This window comes from Gymnogyps californianus, chromosome Z (genome assembly GCF_018139145.2).
Source record: "Gymnogyps californianus isolate 813 chromosome Z, ASM1813914v2, whole genome shotgun sequence".
NCBI classification, from domain to species: domain Eukaryota; kingdom Metazoa; phylum Chordata; class Aves; order Accipitriformes; family Cathartidae; genus Gymnogyps; species Gymnogyps californianus.
The window spans coordinates 18317513-18330540 of NC_059500.1; the positions used below are offsets into that span (position 1 = coordinate 18317513).

Below are 13028 nucleotides of genomic sequence, written 5' to 3' on the forward strand. Positions count from 1 at the left end.
TGTAGTCCTTGTTTGACTGTCCTTAAGTGTAGGAGTTTTGAATGCTTGTGAATTCTATACAGGAAAGCCCTGTCCGAGAGGCAGAAGAGGTGATCAGTGTATGTTCAGGCAAGCACTTCAAAATGATTTATAAAAAAGAAAAAAAAAAAGCCTCCCACTTTTTTAGTAACAGTTTGAGAGTGTGAAGAGAGTGCAGTTTTTGTCATGAAGAAGAAGTAAATGGTGTATTTCAAGTTGGGAGACAAAGTCCTGGAATTATTAAACTGACATTAATTTGTTCCTAGATATAATTCATAGAATTCATTTGAGGGGATCGTTCCTGGTCACCCGAGCTGCATGGAATCATATGAAAAATCAGAAATTTGGCAGGTAAAAATTTGTCTTTTTTTTTTTTTGCTTTTTCAGTAGGGTATAACAGACTGACGCACACCCTGACAGTGAAGGAGGACTTTTGTGTCCTTTTCTTTCACTGTCACTGGGATGAAACAAAATCAGTCCAAAAGTGTAAGCCCTTATCCTTTCAGTTCTGTCCCCCTCTCCACCTCCGCAGCAAAATGTTTAAAGGCTTTTTCCATGTAGATGCAAATATCCCAGACAGGAGCTGTAGGGTTATAGAAATACCATTTCTTTTCATGAGGACTGGTTAGAAATGTTTGCTACTTGTATGTTACTGTAAGTCCAAGGGATTCTTCTGCTCCTTCTTATTCCAATGACAGTGCAGTTCTGCTTGTGGGTCTTGGTTTTTTTGTTTGGGGTTGGGTTTGGAGGTTTTTTTTTTTCCCCTTTGGACAAATGTCTTAGAAGTTGTGGGAGTGTTCTTAGTCTATTTTGGTATGTGTTACTGTTAACTGAAAGAGTGCAGTGAATTCAGACCTAAAAGAAGTTTTTTCACTTCTGTTGTTTTTTCTTATCAAAACACCGACATGATTATATTAATCTTAACAACCCTACCAACATGTTGAAAGCTGTATGAGCTTCTTTGTCATTCTGTGACCAAACTGACATTCGTTCTCATCCAGGGAACTGAACTGTAAGGATAAGGGAAGAGATCATCAGACAGAACATACAGCTAAAGTCTAGGAGTTGCATCCATTTAGGAGAATGCTTCCCTTGGCTCCTTTTCTGTATTTGCTCAGATAACAATGGTAGTGAGTGCTTCTGCAGTTTATGCATAGATGTGTGCCATCTGCAAAGTGCCTGCTTTGTATAGATTTTGTAGCTTTTTTCATCTTGATCATATTGAGCCAGTACTTGTAACATATCTCTTTATTTAGATTAAAAACATTGGATTGTTGTCAGTGAGGCAAATAATAATAAAAACAAAATAGATTTTGATCCCAGCTATGCAGCGTGTTTACAGTAGATTGGAACAGATTCTGATAAGGCTTCTTTTAAAAGTGAAGGTGTAGACCCTTTTCTTTTGGATTCCAATTTATGAGAAGACATGCAGCATAATGTTTTCTTGCCTCAAACCAGCTATGAACTGCAGTGGTTTTAGAGCTTTCTTGTGAGCAGTTTAGTCATCTCCACGGCAATAATGTTAGGGGAAGCAAAGGGCAAGACTTTGCTATCTTCTTCCTTCATGTGTTTAACGCACATTAGGATTCCTTGAATGTGAGTTCTGTAAGAATATGTCTTCACGTATTACCAAGTAGATATTAAGGTGAAGTCATTTTCAATAAAACAATTTTCTTTGGACCACTGAAGCCATTTGTTAGTTATAAGAATAATGCCACCTGAAGTGCAGTTAGAACATGAAAAGAAAGTATTTTTCTCTATATTATACCCTGTTGTCACAGAATGTCTGTTCTAGTTTTGCAGTATAACTCAAAAAGGCTCGTGACTTTGTTAGTTTTCTGCTACTATGACAACACTTCAGGGTTTGTCACATGTTTGCTATCAGTCAAACATAAAAAAGGCATCTGTTTGTTAGCAAAAACAACAAATAATGTTTTCTTATTTGCACACTTCTGTTTTGTGGAATATGAAGAATATAATGCCAAAGCTGGAAAATACTGTTGTGTAGAATTAAACAACTTGAAGAAATTATTGAACTTTTTTTCTTTTTTTTTGTCTCCTCTTCCTGAAGAATAATTATGACTTCCTCAGCTGCTGGAATATATGGAAACTTTGGTCAGGCAAACTACAGTGCTGCAAAACTTGGCCTTTTGGGTCTTTCAAACACAATTGCAATTGAAGGCCGGAAGTATAACATCCACTGCAACACAATTGCTCCTACTGCTGGATCCAGACTGACTCAGACTGTCATGCCACAAGGTGAATCATTTAAGGTCTACATGTACTGATATTTTTCAGTGAATTGAAGCACAGCTAACTTTCTTATCTCTTAGAAAATGCAAGTCCATTACACTTCATACACTGCTAATTCATTATTCCTACAGTCTTTTTGTCTCTGAACTATCAACTTACTTCGTCCATTGTAAAGAATTCTTATTTTCTGCCACAAGATAAGAAGCAACTTTTGTAATTCACAAAAGCAATTTCATGTGGCAAGGCTCTTTAATTACAGTCTCTTCCAAGATCCTCCTACAGTATTGGAAAGGCTTGTTTGTTTCATCAGATGTGGAATCAGGTATATGCATAAAGTGTCTGCACTTGTTATAATGTTGTCTGATTGCAAAATACCTTTTTTTTTGCACAAAATATCATGTGTGTACTTCTTTGTTCTATGATCAGCAGGAGATAATGAACTGAATTGCCTAATATATTATGTTTTTCTTTATTGCACAATTACTAATCTTGGAATGCTTGAACAGGTTTTAACAGAGCACTGCGTTGGGAAGTCAGTATAAAGAATGTTGTAGGAGACAGCTGTGTATAAAGTGTAAATTTAGGATAAACAGAGTGACTAATTACTTTGGCAAATGACCAGAAGAAACAAAAAGGATTTGGCAAAAAAAGTCTGTAAAAGGAAATTACTCTCAGAAAGTATTCTGGAACCAGCCTATTTCATTTCCCTCCTGCCCTGCTTTTCCCTAGTGATAGGCAGATTTCAAAGCCAGGGGAATCATTACATTTTTCAGACTGATATACAAGATACTGAAGAGTAATGTATTTTATACAGTTATGCATGGATTGAATGCGTGATTTTGTTTGACTAATTAAGTTCTGTGTAAAGTATCCTGATTTAGGTCTAAATAATGTGATCAGGAAATCTAGCACCTCTATAGGTTGTAGGTTCCAACCTGTAGGATTTATTGCACTTACAGAAGAGTCAAATACATTAAGCTTGCAGCCATGAGTTTCTGAAGCATGAAGTGGAGTTCAGTAGCTGGAATTTCCTGAAGTTATTTACCTGAGTGGTAAAACCACCTCCTAATTTTCTTTCTTAGTCATTTTAAGACGAGTGAGATCCTTTGGTCTCCCTGTAAGATAGTTACAGCACTGATCATTTATTTCTTGCCTTGCTCCCTCCCTCCCTGTCCAGTTTTTCACATACTCTTAAAAGGTTTGGACACCAGAACTTTAAACACATTTTCATATGTCTTATCAAATTACCCTTATATCTTAGTCAGTACTTTCCTATTCATCTTTAGATGTCTGCAAGCACCTGTGCTTTAGCATTGCCACAGTTATATATGTTCAGCTTGGCCCACTTATTGTTCTTCTTGCTAGAACTCTGAATGTAGTTTGCATCTTTTGTGTGGTTTTTTAAACTTCTACCACCTCTTTCTTAGTTCATTTAATAGTGGATTAATACCATTAGTGCTAACAGTCTAGTGCTAATTTTCGAGACTAAATGGTGTGTGGCATAAAGTGGAATATTTTAGAAAAGCCTAAGGCTTTTGTTATGTTCTTACAACATGCCATGTTAAATGGAGTTCAATTTCCTTTTACCTTTGTGAAACTTCTAAAAATGAACTTTGGTTACTTCGGCTTGGCTATTAAAGAAGTACCTGTAATGCTAAACTTTCCCAGCTCTTCATCTGTCGGTACTTTTGAAAATGCTTGCTGACCTTTAGCTGAGGAACAACTATGTATCTATGCTGTTGAAAGAATAATATTCTAAAAGCTGGAAAAGGAAATTAAACAAAGTTATTTTTTCTTTTCAGACAGAGGGTAGAATATGTGGTAAGAGCTGCCTGGACAACCACACCCTGCTCCATGACAATATCTCCATTTTCAGATAGTTTTTTCTTGTGCCAGATGACAGTGAAAATCCCAAAATACAATTGATAGGTAAATTTAGGAGGGCTGATAATTCCCTATCTCTCATTTGGAAATATCAGCATTTCCAAATGGGATGTTTTTCAAATATTCAGCAGCTGCAATTCTTTTCATATTGTCTTTTGTTTATAACTGACTAGAAAATTAAAAGGGAAATGGGTCAGGTACGTCTCTGTCAGTACTATGTCTAGCTGGCTCGTCCTTGCTAAGGCTGCCTGTCAGATGGAAATTTAGGAAGATACTTGGGTTTGCAGTCTGCACGTTATGGTGTTCCCAACATTTAGCCAGTCTTTCATCTGACTGGCTGAGAACCAATGTCATTGGGTTTGGAGGCATACACGCATCTCATGATTTGTTCGTATTTACTGAATCTTTGAATGTTTCATTTAATTTGTCCTTTCTTTTCATGGCAGAACACTGTTGGTTAAATTATCCCTGGCTCTGCTGTTCATTAGAAGGTGTTAAAGTAAGAATAATTTGGTGAAATCATACAGTATTTCTATTTTATGATTCCCCCTTCCAATTTGCTCTAGATCTGGTCGATGCTTTCAAACCAGAGTATGTTGCTCCCTTAGTTGTTTGGCTTTGCCATGAGAGCTGTGCGGAGAATGGCAGTCTGTTTGAGGTAATTTTTTTATTTTCCCTTTCTTCCCCCTCTTTCCCTCCCTTTGCCCCTTCCCCCAAAATCAAGGATTTGCTTTAGCCTGTCCAGTCTTAACCTTTCTGCTGAAACTGAATTATCCTGTGAGGTACTACATACTCAGCATAGACAGAAGAAATGTTGACCCTGTTATGCTGTATATGATAAGTACATCCGTCAGCAACAACCTTGTCAAATTTTGGTGTGTGCTCAAAATACTACTGATTTGATTGTTACAATTCTTATTGTACCCTTGTAAGTATGAAAAGGTGCCAAAGTAACTACTTTAAAAGAAGTTTTTGTTTTCTAAATCGTTCAAACACAGAAAGCAACTTGCAGGAAGGATGAATTACTTAGTTGTGGAATACATTATAGGTATTGTCATCAAACTGCTGGCTCATAAATTGGATGGAAGCTGTTATCTTGTTCCTGGAGTTTTATGTTGCTCGCGTTCCAGTGCTTAACTAAACTGTTAAATACAACCAGCAGTAGTTCAGAAATTTTTATTATGTTGAGTTTGTTCTGAAGTGTAGTTTCGTTTCCCTACATTACCAAAACTTTGTTTTGTAACGTGGTAACCTGATGATTTTCTTTTTTCTTGGCAGGTGGGAGCTGGATGGATTGGAAAATGTAAGTACTTCGTGTTGCAGGATTGATTTTGGTTTTTTGAATTGACAACAAAAGTGTGCAAATTGTCTTTGCAATTAACCTCTGCTCAAGACATTTTTATTTAGGGAGAGACGATTACCAAAAGCCTGAGGAGTTCTGAGGAGACTGCTTATTTTAGTAGAAGTCACAGATTTCAGTACACATGGGGGAAACTGGTAACTTAAGTATGTGCTTTGTTATGTTTTTGAGCTCAGTAACAGTAACCAAAAATCTGCCTAAGTAACCTTAACTCTTGGATCCCAAGGGTATAATTGAAATCAAGAAGAATCTCTGCTTTGGTGCTAAGTATAGGTTGCTGCCTTTTCTTGATAACTTCAATTTTTCATGGTATAAAAGTAGCACATGCTGGTAAACAGGCTGCTTTTAGTTGCTTTCCACCTTTATTTATACATCTATACAAATACTAGTGATATACGTTAACATGTTGAGGCAATTAGCCTTCTTAATAACCAGTAGCTATGCTAGCTAACTGTTTTCCTTAGAGTGACTCCTGTAACTAGCTTAAATATGATCGTAAAGAAGACTCGCAGACAATACTGAGGGTTTACAAGATGGAAAACTTAATTCAGTGTGTGAAATGTCTTAACTTTTTTCCTAAATATGTTGAACCTAATACCAGCATTATTTTCCTGAACTGTTCAAGGACTTCTCAGCCTATGTGAATATCACCAGTGGGTTGGAAGTAGGACCATTAATTCAAGAAGTGGTCCCCCTTCTTCCAAAACGTTTTTTTGCCCAATTGATAAAGAGTTTGTACATTTCTAACTAACTGTAAATGTGCTGGTGGCACTGGAATAGCTTTTCCCAGGTAGTGCATTAAACAGATTAAACAAATTGGGACAGCAGTGTAAAACCTCTTGCTGCCCTCCACAAGGAGTTGAGCTTTAAGACAGCCAAAAATCTGTGGCTTCTCCTCTCTGGTCAAAAGAAAATACCATTTTTCATCGTTAGAACGGCTACTGTTGAAGTCTTTAAAATGAAACCAGGTTGTTAATGAGGTACCAGTATGGCCTTATTCATTATCTGTTGCTAATTAAGAGCAAAACCAACATGACAGATTAAGGATTAGTTGCAATCCAGGAAGTCTGTATCCTTCCAGAACAGATTTCACGTTAGCCTTACCAGTTTCTCTCAAGTTACAGTATTGAAATATAACTTCAGGGACCATTTGGAGATGCTGGCTACTGGTATTAACATTCTTTCGTAGATAATGAGTGGTTTTCACATTTCCCCTATAGTTTTCCAAGGCTTTCAGAAGATTCCTAAGCATTAGTAGCCAAAATCATGTCAGAAGATAATGTCTGTAGATACTTACTAGCTACAACTTTTCACTAGACAGAATCCTAAAACTGATGTAATATTTTCAGAGAGCAATCAGTCTATTGTGGCTTTAATGAAATTTAAAACCAGTGCTATTCCTTTTCTAAATGTTAGTTAAAAGCAGTGAGCCCTTTTAGTCGAGCTTGTACTGGTGAGTTAAATTGGAGTATTTACAACCTTTCCTTTCTTGCACTGTCTTGAAATTAGTGGTCTAGATGAAAGTGATCTAAAGAAACGAAAACTTTCCTTGTTTGTAACTTGAACTTTCTGGCTCATGTTTCCCATTAGTGCGCTGGGAGCGATCCTTGGGTGCTATTGTCAGAGGAAAGAATCAGCCAATGACGCCTGAAGCAGTGAGAGATAAATGGGAGAAGGTCTGTGACTTTGATAATGCCAGCAAACCCAGAAGTATCCAAGGTAAAGGAGGCTTTGATAATGTGGATAGTTTGGGCAAGCAAAGCTTAGAAGAGAATGCTTTTTTGTCAGACATTTGCTGAAACTTTACTTCAAAAGTCTACAGAACCAGTGAATTCTTGTGTAAATGTGTAACATTAATCATTTACTGTTTCAGTGGTCAGATCTTTTTAAGGAAACTTTTGTGTTCCTACCTGTAGAATTAAAACAGTTTTATCTTTCTTAAGAGTTTTGAGGGAAGCAACATTACTGTCATTTTACGTATTACAGCCAGACTAATGGTAGTGTTTTATTTGATTGCACCTACATACAGGTAGTAGCAGTGTAATAGAGAGATTGTATTTTCTTTTCAGTCCTGGAATCTTGTTTTTTTGGTACACCTTTCCATACCAAAAAGCTCTCTGGTTAAGTCATTTGGTATAACACAGCAAAGAAGTTCTTCCTTACTGACTTGTGTTCCTGGGTAATATCACCCCCTTGGCTGGTGACCAAGATGACTGCCTCTTCCAATGCTTTGTTTACTTTCTTTGTTCCTTCCCATTATTTGGTTTGGGTTTGGGTTTGTTTTTTTTTTAGCCAAAATTACTCTGATCTCTCCTGCTGCCATACTTGCTTCTCTTCCATCTTCCAAGCTTTCTCTTTGTTGTCTTACATCTCTCTTTATTTAGATCCGTAGTTGTCATAGTTCATAAATGAACCGTGCAGACCAATTTTCCTAACTGCTTTCCGAGATTTCTAAAGATGTTACCTTTAGTTTGTTAGTGTGTTACATATGCTTACTATCACTGATGGTTGTTTTGTTATTATGCATGTCGTTATTTAGGTCAAAGATTGAGTATTTGTCAAATTAGGAAGTACCAGCATTTAAGTGTTTGGGGGAGGAGAGAAAGAGGCATCCTTATGTACAATGCCAGTAGAATTTCAAAGATACTTAGATACACAGTACATGTTTAAGCTGTTGGTCCTGAAATGCATTAGAGCATTTCATTAAAACCTTAGAGATACGTTTTTAGATGCCTAATACAAAACCAGAATAGGAGGCACTTTGTCCTGTCCCTCAGATCTTGGTAGAGGGATATAACCAGCCATACAGTAGTTCTGTATCACCTTACTGACTGTTTTCACTGGTCTTTGGCTTACAGATGTCCCATTTGCAAATGTATGTCAGTTTATAAGTATTTTCTGTCCTGCTATGGAATTGTGTTTTTAACAACATAATTCCAGCTTTATAGCTTCTGATCTGTTCTCCAACCTGTCACATGTACTATGTTATTTGTATGGGTTGCTAGTAGAAAAATGTTGTAGAAAAAAGTTGTAGATGGGAATTTCTTTTGCAAGTTGCTTAAGCATTACATATGATATTCCACATCTGCCTCCTGATGCTTTCAGGAGAAAAAATTGGACAAGATTTTGGACTTCTGAAGTAAATGTGCTTACAGAACAACATAGCAGGTTTGTACAGTCAGGAAATTGTAAATATTACATTAGCACAAGTCTCCCGTGCAGTGTACATACCTTAGCTTCTGTTTTATTATGAACTTAGACAAAATACAGCGTTGTTCTTTCAGTGACATCAAGCCATAGATACTGCCAGGCTGAATGAAAACTCTTGCGTTAATTTGTTGTATGTGAGAATCAGCAGAAGGGTTGAGGAAAATTCTGAAGAAGTTAGCTGAATAGAATTTTCAGTTCTATATTAAAATTTTTTTCTACTGCCAAAGTCTCCACTTTATTGCTTGAAGGTATTCAACTGTTAAATAAGGGAAACTAATTAGAGTACTTGCATTAAAAATGAAAAGCTACAATACCTAATATCTGCAAGTTAAAACTCTCCCAGATGATTTCATTGATTAAAGTAATTTGATACTGTGAAGAGCAATCATGTACTAACCATTATGTATAATTATAAAAAACTACCAATTAGATAAAGTATTTGCTTGTAATATAATATAAAATCCCATAATCAGAGATGTTAATCTTGTTTTATAATTTCGGCATAGTGATAAGAGCAGTTTGACTTTATTCGTTCTGGATTACAAAAAAGTAGGAGCGTCATCGGTTGGTTGGTTGGGGTTTTTTTAAAGGTAATTTGTCTTACACATGTAGCAGTCATACATAACTGAATACTTGGATTCATGTTGTACATTATATTTTTACTTAGAATTCTCTTTTTTGCAAGCGTAGGGGGAAGTCATTCTCATAAATAAATTAAATGCTCCACATCTAATGTCTGAATGAGCATGCATTTAGAGCCCTGCCTAGCAAAGCACTTATTTGATGTTTAACTAGAGCACATTCATAGTTGTATATTTTAGCCAAGGTCGTTCTGCTGGAGGTGCTGAACTCTTGAAGACTAAATGGAAGTACTGTCTCATCTTTACGTTTTAGCGGTGGTCTTTTAAGAAATGGAAACATTGAATTCTTTTTTAAAAAAACAGTTTAAGTAAAAAGATCCAAATTTTTCTTTCCATCTTTTTTTGACTTTTTTTAAGCACTTCTTCAGTTTGTAGGCTTAACTTGTTTTCTTGGCACATAAAACGAATCAGACTAAAAAACTCATGCTTGTGTACCAGAATATGGTTTTATAGCGTTTATGCAATTTTAATTAATAGGAAATAGCTAGTTGTCATTTGATTTGGCAGTTGATGTTAATTCAGTAACTCATTGAATTTTCTCAGATATCACGATAATGTGCTCAGTAAAGCAATCTTTCTTGGTAGTTACCTTACATCTTTCTAGACGAGCAGCTGCTGATTGTGCAGTACAGTCTTTTGCCCAAACTCCTCCCCTTACACCAAAAGCTATCTGACACAGTTGATGTAACTGACTATGCCTGCCTTTTCACTTTCTTTTTAATGCTTCAGGTGTCTTTGAATGTTCTCTGTAGTCATTCCCTAAACTTTACAGGCTTAGTCCTTAGTGTACTTGGGGAAGTTCTGGCAGTTCCTCTGTACTGCCGCACAGTTTCAGGTATAGCCCTGTTAACTAGCAAAAGATAGAATTACTTGTGCATTCACTACACAATGTCCTTTTAACAATAAAAAAATCTGAGAACAGACTTTTTTTCTTTTTAAGAAGCTATGTGAGAATTTAGGCCTTAAGGAGTTGCTGGCATGTATTCTCCTACCTTCTCTCTACCAGGAGTGAAAGGTAACCATCTACTTAATGCAACATGAAAATGTCACTGCCTCTGAGGCAGCATTGAATCTGCAGTGACTTACGTGTTAGAGCTTTATCATAACTTGCATGATGATGTTATTTTCTTACTAATGATTAAGCTGAAATAATAGTTTTAGCTTACTTTATACCACTTCAGAACAAGCTAGAAATCTTTTGAGAAGATAAGCAGGGTATAATCAGAGTCTTATGTGATGTACACAACTTACAGTGTACATCAGTGAGTCACTGTAACCAGCTCCCTGTATGCCCTTAGACAGTACCAATTGCAGAATAATGTGACTTGGCTTAACTCGTACTAGAAAGGAATTGCTCAGGCTCTCATTTGCAGCTGGATCTAGTGAGCTGACATATTTGTCATGGTAACGTGATTCTGTGTTTTGAGGTACTGATTGTTCCTGGGCTCCTGTGGCTGTGCATAAGCAGAAGGACCAAATTAAATGTCGTACAGAAGCTTCTGAATGTGTGGTGCATGTGCAGTAGGTCACAGTTGCACAGTGCACTGCATGTTGGCGTGTTGTCTCCTTGTATTCCCTCAAAGCTAGATCCAGTAGCTCTTGTCTCCACAGTGCACTACTTGCTCTTGTGTCCTAGTCTGATTCTTCCTGTTATGCAAAGGGAGAAATCAAATTGTCTTGTGAGATAGGTGGAAGACAACCATCCCTGTCTTGCAGATTGTATACTGTATACAGCATTCTGTAGCATGTATTGCACAGGTTAGTATGTTTAGTTGTTTTGTTATCTAGGAAAACAGAATTAATTGTGTCTGTCACACATATGAGGCAATGTGTCTCTCTCTGTCTCGATTTTGTCCTTGGTTGTGAAGATACGAGCCAGTTTCAGCTAAATCTAGTATTTTAGAGGTCTGTAATCTGCTCTTACGTTCACGTGCATTTTTAATTCTCTTAGAAGCTGTCTAGGTACAGAAAACAACTTGAGTATTCTCACTGGCTGACTTTTGGCACATTTCAAAAGCTTATCTCTGGTATAGAGCAAATTAATATAAAACACACAGAAGGTGGGTATGTATGTATACTTGGTGTGTATATAAAGAAAAACTTTGCATAAGAAGAAAACTGTTCCAGCTTCAGTTTCAGCTTCCTTCATATGTGTTTAAAAAGGGTTTAAACACTGATGCTGTTTCCTCCATAGTTAAGGGGTATGGTTCACATGCAATGTTCCCTAATGGGAAAGTGAGAGAAATACTTTTGGAAAGAGACAGACTTTGTCATGACTATTTTCAGCCTTTGCTCTTCAGGTTAATCTTTCCTTGCTGTCTGCTCATCATTTGCTCTATAATAGCAGACCATGCTGGGGTAGTGGACATTTAAGGTTTTGGAGTTCACTGACAGTATAACAACTTAAAAAATACCCCCAAACCAATATTAAAAATAATCATATTAATGAAAAGGTTTCCTACTGGGTTTATTTCTGCCAAAATTACACCCTTTGAGCTGTTTCTCGGATCTTAGAAGAACCTTACTCAGCTTGTAGAGTCATGTAGTAAAAAGTAGAAATTGTCTTAGTTAAGTCTACTGCTGAAACGTTAATTTCAGACATCCTTGTGTGCTTACATGACTGAAAACTCATGTAGCGCACTGTGCTTCCCTCTCCATCTCTTTTACTTTCAGTACTCAAAATGAATGCAAAATAAAGACTGTTAAAACCATCCTTACTGGTGTCCAAACCTCACTTATCAGTGATTTTTGTAACGTTTCATCTTTCTTTTTTGGCAATCTCATATCGCATTATTAGCTCATAACAATGTATTTGATCATAACCTTTGTACTTCTTAATGTAATAATCTAATTTACTCTTTCTTTGAAAGTGTAACCCTGCCTCATGGGAAAGATTCGTATCTGGTCAACTGCTAGGATATTACTGTAAATCTAATGCTGTACTAGTCCAGTTTCTTATACCAGGCAGCAGAAGAGCAGTGAAGACTGAAATAAATCAATATGTTGAGACATTTCAGTTGCATGCTGCTGTAGCAGTCCATGGAAGATGAAAGGAATATGTCAGCACTGGGGTTCTTAACTGGAAAAGTTCTGTAATGTAGTAATTCCGGGGGGGGGAAGAAATTAACATTTTTTTCCCCTTTATTACCAAAAAAAAAAAAAAAAAAGCTTTGCTACCTGTACTTGGTCATATTCTGATAGCTTGCGTAAGCTTTTCAGGCAACCTAAAGGGGCGGCATCTTAAAAGTAGCTTTGATATTAAAGGATGAAAACCACCTTGAAACATAAAGCATAACGTACACTTTCTGCTGATACCTCTCAAGAAATTTGGGCCTAGAAGCATACACATATCTCCTGCAGTTGGTATCTGTCATAGATATAAAGAAATAAACCCAGGAGTCCTTGAAAGAACATTCCATCCTTAAAGACAGCTTTTTCTGCATACATATGCTTTGAAAATCAATAAAAGTGTTACTAAATGATTCTGGTATGATCCAGGTCAGTGCTGTTGCTGATTACAAATGTAACAGTAGGCCAAAGTTTAAAAAAATAACGTTGGTGAGGCCTTTGACGTTAAGGGCGAACAACACCACATCTCACGTTTTAAAAAGGGTGGAAAGGAGGAACCTGGGAACTATCGACCTGTCATCCTCACCTCTGTG

General features: G+C 36.8%; 1 protein-coding gene across 1 annotated transcript in view; it reads left to right on the forward strand.

Moving 5' to 3' along the window:
* HSD17B4 (hydroxysteroid 17-beta dehydrogenase 4) overlaps nt 1–13028 on the forward strand; it is a 66991-nt gene that overhangs the window by 10249 nt on the left and 43714 nt on the right. Inside the window, exons 7-11 of the mRNA XM_050913374.1 lie at nt 285–369; nt 2090–2277; nt 4722–4813; nt 5434–5458; nt 7106–7234. Coding sequence (XP_050769331.1) covers nt 285–369; nt 2090–2277; nt 4722–4813; nt 5434–5458; nt 7106–7234 — 519 coding nt within the window. The remainder of the gene's footprint in view (nt 1–284; nt 370–2089; nt 2278–4721; nt 4814–5433; nt 5459–7105; nt 7235–13028) is intronic.